This window comes from Pithys albifrons, chromosome 6 (assembly GCF_047495875.1).
Source record: "Pithys albifrons albifrons isolate INPA30051 chromosome 6, PitAlb_v1, whole genome shotgun sequence".
Lineage (NCBI taxonomy): Eukaryota > Metazoa > Chordata > Aves > Passeriformes > Thamnophilidae > Pithys > Pithys albifrons.
In genome coordinates, this window is record NC_092463.1 from 11160017 (window position 1) to 11174068 (window position 14052).

The window sequence follows — 14052 nt, forward strand, 5'->3', positions numbered from 1 at the left end:
TAATAAAACCTCTCTCCCTGTCTTGCAAGTAATAAATAAACCCCAACCTTCTGATAGCTACTTCTGCACTTCCACAGTATGGTATTGGTACAACTTTGGCTTACGAAAGTGCAGATGGGACATAAAAACAGCAAAAGAACTTGTGTCTAAACATAACATTTTCTTTATTCACTTGTTATTTAATGGCTTGGTTTCCTGGTTTCCATCAACTGACTTGGGAGTTGCTTGGAGTTTGGAGGAAACAACCTAATTTGCTCTAGATCAGCATCAAGAACTCAGCCCTCCACGGAAGGGGCACCAGAGAGAAGCTGAGCACCTGAAAAGCTAGTTGGGTAAGGGAACATTAATCTTCCCCACCTACTCCAATCTATCCTGATCTCCAGCAAGTTTAAGGAAAAACATCATCTGCATAGGTTTGGCTTGGCTTAAAAGAACGTGATAGTGATGAAAACTCTGGAAATGAGTGACTACAAAGGGATCCATGCACTCGAAGGAAAATCCAATGGTGCCTACTAGTAGAAAAGACCAAAGAACTACAGGCTGCAAACTATGTTCTCTGTCTGTATTGACATTTTATGAATTCATTCATTAGTGACTCATTCTGTTTTTAAAACATGAGCCTTGTTAAAGGAATATCATATAATCTATCTCCTTGGGGATGAAAGTAATACAGTAAATATTTTCCATCACACTACTTTGTGTTTGTTCATTAATGTGGTTTGGAAAAGGGGACTGCTTTGTGGTGGTGGGTTGCTGTTTTGAAAAATCTCTGTCCCCAGGGAAGATTATTCAGCAGCAAAAACACAGAAAACACACATTTGGCACAAGTTGATTTTGGACATGCCCTGACTAATTCCACAGATAGGTCTCTATAGATGTGAAGCAGCACCACTTTAGACCCAGGAAACTCTCGATAATTGTTTCACATTAACACCAATTACTTGGATCCTTCATGTTCTCAAAAAGACCTACACCATGGCACCTGGTACAGGGGCTATGTAGAGGTCAAACCACCTTTACCTCTGATGTGGGTGCCACTGCAGAATTCCATCACCTTAACTGCCCTCTAATCAGACATGACTCAAATCCTTTGTGTGCCACTGCATTCCTAGCAGAATCTCGCCTGTTTGAAAAGGTAAATAATTCCAATCCCTAAACTAGCCCAAACTAGACAAAGGACTGTCAAAGTCCACAGGCATTCAGCAGGTTCATGAGACAGGGGTCCAATAATACAGAGATACCTTAACACATGTAGGGGTATCTGCCTTCCAATATAGTACAGTATGTGTGCACATACACATACATTGGTTCTGCATTTTACCTAGGGAAGAACTGGCAGAAGAAACTCGACAGAAATGAGACAAAGCTAACTTTACCAGCACAGAAAGAGAAAAAACACTGAGGCTGAAGGAAGGCATGCCTAGGTACTAGAGAACATTTTCAGGAACAACGTTAAATTTAAACTCGTACCTCTGCCCCCCATATATTTCAAATCTGCTGGGTAGACACTTTTTTTTTAATCTTTAATTTCCTTAATGAATCAGAGTTCTTTAGGTAATTGTGATCTTTACATTCCTCTTTTTTCACTCTTTCCTCCCCAGGCCTCCCAATCACAAGGCAGGTACCCTCTGGGGCACTAAGCACTACATTTCCATTTTCGTACAAGTTATAAAATGTGGGCCTGTCTTGTACTGAGATTTTCCATGCAGTTTTACAGAACACAGAAAAGTAGAATTATGTCCTGCAGTCCTTAATCATACAGAACTGTCATTGCTAAATCAGCAATGACAGTTTGGTAGCAATTTGTGAGTTAAAAAAATATTTAACACTGGTTTCCTAATTAAAACTTTGGCACAAGTCTTTGGAATTTCAGTTAAAGAAAGGGTAAAGGAAACACAGCATCTATTTACAAACTGCATCAGCTTCCTTTACTTCCTTGCCATATTTGAAATACTCCTTGGATAAAGCATGCTCTTATTCAATAGTTTTTCAAATGAAGCTGTTGCTTATCATTATTTACTAAAGAAGAACGGAGGAAACTTTATGCCACAAGGAACTGTATTAAAACAGGTCCCATATTTAAGTCTCATGTTAAAAAAGAAAAAACAGTTCAAATCAGTTTTCATTAAGAATGCGATGAAGCCACGAAATTACATTCAACTGATTATTTTCAACATCACAAGACTGTGGGAGTTCAGGCACCAAGTCTATCCCATCACCGAGTGAACAAAGCACCAAAATTTTATTTTCCCCATAATGTTTTGCTTCAAGATTTAACATCTGACCTTCTCTTACTACTCTTTGCCAACAGCACCATTAAACACCAAACTCCTAACTCAGCACAAGCTTTGTGGCTCTGAAGACTTTCAGTTTGCATATTCCACATGCACTGCTAAAAAATGTGGTCATTGGAAGAAAGCAACTTCTCCTTCGCCCTCCATACATATCACAGACAGCACCCCAAATCTTGACCCTACAGAGACCAGCAAGACTTTCACTGCCCTCAGCAGGGCTCAGATTTCTGACATACTCATCAGCTAAAGTTAACTTTGCACTGTTGTTCTTCAGTGCATCGATTAATTTTTTCCTCAGAGAGGAGCACAGCAATGTAGTTACAAATCATTTTGTTACCCTACCCTAGAATAAAGTCACTGACATATGACATGTGGTTAGCTATTCTGGTAACTTGGCACTGTCTTGGGATTTCCAGTGATTCAACTCTTTATTATGAATAGGAAGAAAGTCTACAAAGCAGGAAGTGGAAAAAAAAATGGACATACAATGATAAGCAAGTTATGTCCTAAATGAAAGTTAAAACAGAAGTTGAACAAAGAAGAGTAGTAAAGTGTATATTCTCTTAGCTCTGTAAGAGACCAACATAGAACTGCTGGGCATTTTTTAAATGACAAAGCACCTCTCAGGACACTAACAGAAGGCAGAACATGATCTATTCTGGAAGTCACCGGGAACGTGGGTTTTTTCCTATGATGTAAAATAAATTGTATAGTTTTAACCAGACTAATGAAAAACGAACTAAGGATATGAATCTGTATCTGTTAAAACTGAAAAATGGGTAGTTCCTACATTAACAAAGTTTCACATGCAAAAGCAAACTTAAGTAATGTTATGGATCGTCAAACTCAGATCTACCTACACATGTAGAAACATTCTATCTAAAAACCCCCTGCACTAGACCTCTCACAGTACAATGGGTTCCTTAAGAGTTCAAGATCCTTCAAGTTGAAAAACAAGCAGTTCAGGGACAAACATGATGGGGACAAAAAAACAACCCAACATATTATGCTCTTCCAGTTAACTCCAGCTTTAAAACTACACTTCTTGCAGTGGCAGGACTTTGCTGGAGACCCACACAGAGAGATCACTGTAGTCAAAGAAGGGAATATGCTTTCTAGACAAGGTCTGCTATACTCCAGCTTGTGGTCTGCTGTGAGATAAGTCACAAGGCACATATATCTTAACTGCCACTGAGCTTACACTGGAATTGTTACTTATTTAACTCCTTCCAGAAAACTCTGAAGGGGCTCCTGACTCTTCTGTCTGCATTTGTAGAATGGTTTGATAATTCTGGGATCTTTTCCCCCAACAAAAATACAGAGGCATTATTTTAATGTCTATGTAAAGCTTTTTCAAAAAAAGATTTTAAACCCCAGCAATTTGTTCTGAAGTTTTGTATTTTTAAGTCAAAGCCTTGAATTTTACTTGCAGAACAGGTGGTTAAGTTGTCCAAATCATTCACAAGATCGTAGCTGATACTGATTGATATGACTCCTAGCATCTCCCAAATCCCAAACAATTTAAAACCAGGAGTCCCAAGGAAGCCCTGCAACATGAACTTCAATCTGTTCTAGCACTAAAGCAGACATCATCAGGCCCATGAGTTACAATATGTTTAATTTAAATAACCTTTGCAGGTCATTAAGTTTGGAGAACAAGAACAAAAATAAATTAAATAAATAATCAGCTTATTACATACTTCTAATAACGTTATCTCTGGGAAAAATGCTGAGCTAGCAAAAATACAGCTTATTGTGGTGCCATAGCTTTCTGGACCTTCCATTTTGTAAGAAGGCAGCACAGAGAGGAAATTTAATACTAGACTGCTTATCTGCATGAAGAAAGCTTTTTAGTTAAGTTACCAATGAGGAAAATTGTAAATGGAGTTGCGAAGCCAAGTTTCTCACAGCATTTTATTGTATAACAAAGGTACCAGATGCTAAATGGCTTGATAGCTTTTGGAACCTACTAGTGCTTTAGCTGTACTGTTGAACAGCTGTGAAACAGAAAAAAAAGCCCTTCTTCCAGTACTTTTATATGATTTTAAAAGGTCAATGAAAATTAGAAGTGAGTAGAAGATATACCTTATTTTCTAGAGCATTGCTCCACTCTTTCAATAAGTTAACATGCTGCACTGCTGAGCTGGCTTCATGTGCTTTAATTTGTTGGTTTGTTCCCTGTGACAACAAAGAATTTATACATTTTAGCCAATTCCACTTCTTTTAAACCTACAAAGAAAGAGTATATCAAGACATCGAACCAACACTACATACTTTGGTTCACGGATCTATGTTGCAGAACTGTAGAGAGAAGGGAAACCTACTTGGGAATTTACAAAAGTCAGGAATACATTTAATAAAGCAAGTGTTTTATACAACTGCCTTGTATTTCCATCCAGTGTGCTTGATAACTCAGAGACAATAAAGATGAACAAGATTTACAAAATGAATTGTATTTTAGAGTCTTCTGTGTAGCTTTGAACTAAATAAAGTACAATAAAAGCCCTGAGTCATACAAAACCTAAACAGTCCAATTCCATTAACTGTAATTTAAAACTTCTGTTCTATTTCATGAACAGCTTCATAAGCACTATGTTTTCCCTCAGCTGAGTATTAAAGACAAATATTTAAGATAAATTTATCATCACTGGAAACTGCCAGCTTTATAAATTATGTTGAGAGTTATTACAATGCCTAGTTTGTCATCTCAAGATGTCAACAAGATTGTTCTAAGATACTCAGATATGCTGCCTCTGCACAACCTATAAATGCTGTTACGAATATAAAAAGTTTACAGAACACACATAGATTATATACAGAGTACATAAGATGCAGACCATCTTACTTACTTACTTCGTTTGTATCATGTTGCATTACACCTACTTCAGTAAGTGTTTTGCAATGCAGAGTGTATTAGCTTTGATGGTAGATATGCTGCAAAGCAACTGAAAGGTATGATCCTCAAGGTATGTACTCTATATAAAATACTAAAAATATATATGTGGATATATGTACATATATGCACACATATACATACATAAAATGAATGGCAATACATACGACATAACAGTGGGCAGGGTTAGGCTCTACCACTAAGAGCATTACTGTTAACACTTAAAAGGATGAATGCTCATTATTTAAGAACCTGGAAATACCTGCAGGAAGTTGTCTATTGAGAAGTGTTGCTCCTTACAGTTCTTGTCTCTTTAAATTGTCACAGGCTAACAAATTAATCACACTATCAGATAAACTCCATTTTTTCCTGTCAGCGGTTTCTGAAATGTCCTGACTAATCTCTTTGTTATATAAGCATCCAAATTCCCCAAGATACATGGTAAGGGAACAGAATATTGGAAGACACTGCAATAATAATACTGAAACTAAACTCTGAGGTTTGGCTTTTTTTATTTTTTTAAATATTGCAGGGATTGCCAGGATTAAAATCTAAAGCATTTTTTTTAAATAAACGTCATGCTTTGATTATACACCTATGTGCACACAGACATATTAATGCACATAAAAATACATGTTTTTAAGTGTGCTAACCTATGTTTAACCCTTAGTAAAAATATTAAGACACACAAATGAGAGAAAATATAAACATACTTAGCTCAAGAAAATGCTTTCATAGCAACAACTGAAATTACTAGTCTATCTTCTGAAGAACTAAAGAGACTTTCCTCTTATCCTAAGTTAACAAGTTCTTCAAATGTGTCATCTTCCTATTTCAACAACATATACCTAATAACTGAACTCCAAAAACCACTGCAGGAATGTGTGGGCTTTTTATGTTGCTTATTTTTAAAATGCAAAACCAAACATCTGCTGTAAAAATCACTTGGTGCAACTGGATGACTTTTTGTTAACCAAAAGTAGAGAAGCCCAGAACTTGCATGTCAAATAATTAGGTTCTATTTGCAGACTTTCATCAATTGGGAAGTATAATTGTTATATACTGACCTGAAAAGTGCAGCCATAACGCTTAAAACTACAGGTACTTGGGGCATTAATACATTCTGACAAATGTGCATTCAACTGCAATAGGAAAAAAATGTGAGTTTTGGCAAAAAGACTTTTGCATGATAATGCTCAAAACATAAAGGGCAGAGGTTATCAGGTTTGTATTGTGTGCCATTTGCAGAACATACAATACACATGTGTATATTTTCTCCAGCCTGATCTCAAATGCAAATTCTCTCTATACACATATGTAAACCACACGCACATGCCAATACAGTATACAGTGGGATACATTTAAAATACAGTGAAACTTCTACTAAAGACTATTTCAATAGGCAACCCAATTGGAAAAACAAAACCCAAACAAAAAGAACACACTACAATTACTTGATTTCAATTAACTTTAGTGAATGGCTACTCTTTTCTCAATAAGTGATTTTTCATTTTTTTACTGGTGCTCTGAGCAAGTCTTAAGATCAGTTTCACTGTACTAAAGTACATTTTTTTCTAATCCTAATTTCATGAGGAACCAACTTTTCAAAACATAACATGCAATTCTCGGTGCCTAATTGTAACAGTTAAATTACACAAAAAATGACTAAACAAGTACTGCATGAAACAGACAAAGAGTTCTAGAATAGATACAGTTAAGGAATTTTTAAAAAATGCAGTACACAGGATTAAAACGGATTAGTAAAATGCCTGCATTTTTCAGATTGAGATTTAGTCCAGTATCTTGGATTATTATGAGTAGAGACCACTTTTCATTTTAAAATAAACCAATTCACAGAAGCATATACATATATACAGACAGCAGCCATTGCAGCACAGAGGGCAGCAGCTGGATGCAAACTGTCTAAAAGTTGGAGCAGAGAGACATTTTTGGAAAGGACAGTGCAACAAACACTCTCTCTTCAAAAACAGGGTCTGCAGTTTGTATTTCCCACAAAGCAGTCAGGAGCTGGAGCCTTGCCCCTCATCTGCCATTACTCTTTTGGGTTTCAAAATCTCATTTGAAATTCCCACACCGTAAGTCCCACATGACTCAGCTCATCCACCTCCCTGGAAAGAAGTGGTGAATCAACACTTCTCTGAACATGAAGCTTTGGAACAGACAGGATACTCTTTAAAATCTGATACCAAGATGCCATCAGTCACTCATGTCTGATACACACCTGTTATGTTCTACACACTATCCATAGAAATTCACAGTATAGTTTCCAAAGACATGTAGTTAAAAGAAAAAAGAACAAAACCAAAGAAATGTGTGGTCTAACAGGTTTTACAAGAATGCCATATTTTTCAACTTCTCAAAACTAGAAGTCTGCCGAAGAGTTATGAATTAAACATGAAAATTGCCTTTTATTCTACGGTAAGATATTAACTTGTACACACCACAGAATTTTCTCAAACTGTTAGGCAGGCATTTTCCCATTTTCTGCATTAGATTCATTGCCCCTAACCATGCAGTTAAGTAGTATATACATTTTCACAGTATTAGAAACAATTAAGCAGCATACAGCAACATATGATGCAGGGCAAATAGCTGTTTAAAGTTCTGTTTCTACCTATGGTTTCAAAACCCAGTTCTGACTGTGTGGGTAACAACCCAGGTTTTAATGGGTCAGTTCTTACAAGCACTCAGATACATCTCTTCTCAAAGTAACTGCTGAGGTCAAGGTTAAAGAATATGCCAAAATGCCCTAGAGCCAGAATCTAAACTCAGAAGCACTGGGAGAAGTGGCCAGTATACATATATTCTCTTTTCTTAGCAGCTCCATTTCCCTTAATAAATACACTATCTATCATACATTTTGTATTTCATTGTCTTGGAGAAAAGACTGCATTTGACTTTGGCAGGAGCCTTACGTGCCTTGTGCACTCTGCCACAATTAATAATTTACAAGTGCAACTGAAAAATGGTATGAATCCAACTCAGGAAGTAAGTAGCAGAGAAAAGAGAAAAGCTCATCCTCAGATCAGAAACTTCATTTTCCTTAAGTGAGGCTTACAGAACAATGATAATTTCAATAAGCTCTTCCCTATCCTTGGTAAGTAAGTTCTATTTTTAGGAAGAAGTTAAGTACATCAACTTCAACAAATGCTACTTTTATCTTTTCATGCTCAAGAACATGGATCACTTCAAACAAGCCAGGTTTTAATTTTTTTTAATCTGGTCTACATATGACTGTAAGCTTCTATACATTAAGAGAAATTTATGCATTGTTGCACCTGCTGTTGAAGTGTTGCACTCATATTAACCTTTATCTTACACTGTTTCTTTAAGTACCAGTTATTTTTTCCCCCAAACTTAACAGATTTAAACATAATTTAAGTATTTCCATTAAATTACTCTACACATTTATATGATATTTCTAGTCTTTACTAACTCCTGTCAGTGTGCACTGTATTTTATTTTAACATAAGCTAACTTTCCCAAGATGCTGCTCTATGAAGGTCAAATGAGGGAAGAGCAAGGGGAGAGCTAGTAAAAATGAAAGCAGGAAAGACATGCACTAATCTTGGGCAAGCCAAGTGTAATAATGACTCAAAACTAAGAAACTGTTTATTTTTAAATAGTTTTTCAAGAAATCACTAAAAATATTTGAATGCTATCACACTTAACTGCGTGGTAGAAAAAGCTTTCCTTTAGATCTCACATTTTAATAAGAAAATGGCTTCTGGCAAAATTCTTGCGAGATCTCACTAAAAAAACTATTTCATTTTTCAGCACAACACTGGGTATGACTTCTTACCTCACTCCTCATGAGTGTTTTAACACTACATTTATGAGGACATGAAACCATGACACATGGGCAGTCTGTATCTTCATGTTTCTACAAAGGAAAAAGCAAAGAAACCACAAATCAGCTTTTACTCTTTAATTAAGAAAGGACTTAGCCACAAAGAAAAGCATTCTACAATAATTAAAAAATCCACAATTTTTTTCAATGTTTATCCCAATTGGGCTAAACAGAACTGCAATTGCTCAAACATCAGTTTATACTTTTGATAGAGGTTTTGATATTCTGAAGGGAAAACAAGGGTTTCCTTGTGTTTTCCCAGGCAAAGCAAATCTATTTGCTTACAGTTTTATTGGTTTTACTTCAAACAATGAGACAGTAATAAAAGTCAAGTTTTCTTCCCCAAGAATTACTCACAAAAATGGGCATCTTTACGAGCAAGCAGAACAACTACAGATGCCCTTCTTAGTCAGAGTTTGTAGTACATAGAAAAGCTCTTCAGAAACATGCATTACCCAGCCTCAGAGAATCTCTTTCTTATGTATGGATATTCCCCTTCCAATTATTTTCTAATTTTGATTCCCAAACATCCGATACTAGGTCTCACTATTATATACCCAAAGTTCAAAGAGATGTTGAAATTTTATGATGATTCTGGGCAGGTATTTTAATCTGAACCCAGATGACAACAGATACTTCAGCATAGCTGTCAAACTCTATCACCACAAGGACAGAAGAGTCAGGCCCAAGAGAAAAATTTACATTTCCTCTCAGTTTTCTCAAAAAAAAGTGAAAAATTTATTTCTCATCAAGTGACACATTCCATTCAACTTGAAACACAATGCTGCATTTCTGGTACTTAAGAACAGCAAAGGAAACAAAGCTCTAGAATTATAAGCCTCTTCTGATGAGCAGAGGTCAAAAGACCACCCCTGCTCAGAGTCAAGAGCTGGACCCGGGCCCCTCCTTCCAAACACATCGGTCACTGTGCTGAAGGGAGGTATCACACAGAACCACGTGGCTCTGGGAGCCTCATGCCCTGTGGGCTTCTTTAATGATTTATCAACTACAAAACCAGAAAAGTAATACTCCATTCTAGCATTAATTCCTTAATTCTGTAACTCTCTTCTTTAACCTACCCAAACTAACTGACAAAGCTGTGACACTGACTCTTGGTTCATTCAACTTCTCAGCATTCTCTCCTGTTCTCCTCACCCCACATCCCAGTTTCATCCCACTGAAACTAAAGGGAGCCTTTTCAATGACTTCAGGATATACCAGAGTAATCCCACTCCAGTGGCAGAATCCTCTTCCTACCAACCAGCTGAATTCACCCAGCCAAGCACATAAAAGGCAATGCCACATCCAGCACAAACCACACGCAGGGCACCCAGCACAAAGGAGGGGAGGGCAGGACATTAACACGGCTTCCCAGAAGAGCCAGGGCCACATCAGAAACACCTCTGCCTCCAGAGCAGTGACAAGGGAGCAAGATGACCATGTCTTGTGGCTGTCCCTGTCAGCTCAGCTGTATTTCAGACCACGGAGCTGAGTCCACATTGCCTTGGCAGGGTCTGCCTGGGACAGCTGTTTCGTGGCCAGGCTGCAGTGAGGAGCCAACGCACCAATGCAGCGCTGTCCTTCCACATCCCTATTGTACTACTTCTGAATAAGCATCAGTTTTACAGGAGAAGCACTTCCAAGTACTTCTGTGGATCATACACAGAAAAATACAGTAATCCAGGAACCTTTCAGGCTACTGATTTCCATTTGAACAATGTGCCAATTCATTTGTCAGGAGTTATAGGATGGAAGACGTAGGTTTGTGAAAAAAAGCACCCAACGTTTTAGATGGTTTAAACCAAAGATGTTCAGAAACTAACTCTTCAATTGACGAAGCAGGCAAGACAAATGTGATCTGAAAAAGTGTTCTACTAACTCTGTTAACTTGATGGAGTTTGCCTCCAACAATGGGGATTTCCTACCCAATGGGTCATGGGACTCCATGAAGACATGAGCCATGCTCTCTCCAGTAAAATTGTTTCCATTTGCATACTTTTATTCTCAGTCTGCTCGCTCTATCTCCATTTTCAGTTCAAGTCACCCAGGCCAGCTTCAGTCATTATTACATTAGAGAAAGTTTTAGGCTACAAAAGCTAGAGATGAACTCAAGTTCATTTCTAAAAACCCGGTTTTGTCAACTGGGTGACAAAACTCAAATGAGAAATCACAATAAGCCTTCCAGTACCTAAAGGGGCCTATGGAAAGTCAGAGAGGGACTTTTTACAAGGGCATGTAGTGATAGAACATGGGGGAAGGGCTTAAAGATGAAAGAGGGCAGGTGTAAATTAGATATTAGGAAGAAGGTCTACACTGTGAGGGTGGTGAGGCAATGGAACAGATTTTCCAGAGAAGCTGTGAATGCTCAATCCCTACACGTGTCTAAGGCCATGTTGGATGGGGTGTCCATGGCAGGACAGTTGGAACAACATGATCTTTGAGGTCCCTTCCAACCCAAGCTATTGTGTGATTCTAAAATTCAAAGGTACAGTTTCATTAAGCTTCTAATTCTTAATACTAAGGTACAACGAGGCAACATTTTATCAGGCCCAAACAAATAAACCCATCTGCTGTTCTATAACCACTGAACTTTTAAAAATCTAGGCAAAACAAAAATCAAAAATAGCAGCCAATTGCTAATCATCTAATTGCAGAAAGCTTTTAGCACCCTTATGCAGCATAGAAGCAAAACTGTCCTTTTTCTATGTACTGCACCATATAAGCACATGAGAACATGTGACACTGCTTGGAAATGTTCTGATTTACAAATGCAAACTTGTTTAGAATTTTTAAGGGTAGGTGAATAGTGGTACCAACTTTAATAGAATAAACAGTGACATCTCAACATAACACTACATTGTTAGCAAACCACTCAGGCTCTCTGGATAAACCAGTCCTATAACCTCCTAAAGCAACTCAGAATTCCACCACTTAAGATTATGGAGAACAATTACTTTACAAACACTCTTTTCTGTGCTCCAGAGTAATATGCCATTCTTCTTTCCAGTATGAATGTCTGTTTCTCTGTGAATTAAACATCTTAGAGCCTAAAACTTGCCTCAACCTCTCAGTATCTTGAGAGCTACCACTAGTTCAAAAGATTTCTTAAGTGTTACATTCATCATCATCTGATAAAAGGGAAACAAAGTTCTATGCTACTCAAAGTATAAGGATGATTTCAGGCTCTCAAAAATTTAATTATTCTACTCCTATAAAAAGAAACTGCTACAAGGAGCATGTTGCTTAGACATGGAAAAACCAGTTTTTAGAAATATTTAATACTCACTGATTTTGCCTGTTAAGACACTAAATATTTTTTAATATCACTCTCTACCTTACATCAATTCCTAGCCTAATGATAATTCTGGAAGAACAATATCCATAATCTAACTAAATACACTTTCACCTCTGTATCAGAATGTGTAAGAATAAACACAGTGCAACCTTAATTTTTTAATGTGTATTTTCACATCTCAGACATCTTCTTCTAGGTAGTGCACAACCATTAAAGTATCAGTCCCTGCAAGTATGCACTCAAATAACTGAAAGCCAAATCTAAATGAGAACTTGGTGAGATTCTACCCATGCCTTTTTGTAACAACATCTCAGAACAAAGAACGCTTCTCATCATTGTGACACTTCCCCTAACAAACAACACACAAGAACAAAAATGAAAATGAAATTTTCATCACTATTACTATACTAAGAAGGCCTGAGATCCAACACCATCAAACTACGGATATTATGCAGACAGAATTTAAAAAAGAATTATAATTATAGCAAAATAGATTCAGCATTATACTTTTCAATGTGAAATAGCACAAACACAGTCAAGTTACAATTCTATCTGTAAACAGAAAGTAAAATAAGCATGACTTCCTCAACCTCTGCTCTATAATTCTAACTCACAATATGCTGCTTATCAGACAAGACACTCTGATATCAGAACAGCAGCAACTTGTCCTAGGTCTGTCATGTACCATTCCTGATTATGCCTAAACAATTTGGTTTTACATTGCTTTTCCCCTTCCTCTCATAACAGATCACACAATACCCTAGAAAGATGCAGTCAGTTGCAATGCTTATGCCTTTCCTGGACTACACCTGATTGTTATCATGGTAGTTGCATTTATTATCTAATTTAAAAAAAACCTCGAAAAACATAGCAAAATTGATTTCAGTGTCAATATTAGGCAGTGGATCTGAATTTTTTAAATGAAGTATCAGAATAAAGAAAATGTTTCCTAGTCAACGCAGGGGTTTTTTGCAGGAAAAAACCATGTTTTGAAAGTCAGCCTATTATCTTTTTGAACTTATTAATCCTGGCTGAGAGGCCAAAGCTCTTTTGGCAGCTACAGAGAAGGACAAGGAGAGTTACTATTCCACATTAATGCAAGGAATCTTGATCTGTATACACAAGGAAATACTGCACCTGCAACATAATCATTGGGACTTGGCTTTTACAGTATTTACAGGTCGTCTCCCGGTATTTACAGGTCTTCTCTACATGGTCTGGCAAATCTTTTCTCAGTATTTTTTCTTTGCAATCAGCACGAGGACACGGGAGTTCCTCAAACTGACAATCAGTTCTCAAATGCATCTGAAAGATCAAACAAAACAAAGTCAATCCAACTAAGTTTTGTGTGCATGTCTTCTATTCTTTGGAGATATCCAACATTAAATAACTTCAGAACCACAGTAAGTGAAATTATTTTGTGCACTGTATTGAGCAAGAGCAAACATTAACAAATCTACTCAGGAATACATTTCTGACTGTGCAGTCCCTTTACTTTGACAGCAGATTTCACCTTATTATAGATGCACATGAGCTACTTCTACACTAAAAGCATTCTAACACAGTCCAAAATTCCACACTGGCTATTTAAACAAAAGGTATAAGCACCTTTTTTTCAAGGTATGTTATATCACCTAAACATAAATGCTGCTTTAAGTGGTTTTAGGTACCTGAGCTTGCTCATTCAAAGCAAGAACCT

At 37.1% G+C, this 14052-nt stretch overlaps 1 protein-coding gene across 7 annotated transcripts in view; it reads right to left on the bottom strand.

Annotated features, from left to right (window-relative positions):
• Nucleotides 1-14052, bottom strand: part of TRAF3 (TNF receptor associated factor 3) — a 70719-nt gene that overhangs the window by 14276 nt on the left and 42391 nt on the right. For 5 of the 7 annotated variants that reach the window (XM_071557475.1, XM_071557473.1, XM_071557472.1 and 2 more), the window contains 4 exons: nt 13491-13658; nt 9011-9091; nt 6255-6329; nt 4380-4472 (listed from right to left, as the gene is read on the bottom strand). In XM_071557475.1, coding sequence (XP_071413576.1) covers nt 4380-4472; nt 6255-6329; nt 9011-9091; nt 13491-13658 — 417 coding nt within the window. The remainder of the gene's footprint in view (nt 1-4379; nt 4473-6254; nt 6330-9010; nt 9092-13490; nt 13659-14052) is intronic. The other 2 variants (XM_071557477.1, XM_071557478.1) reach the window with 2 other exon arrangements.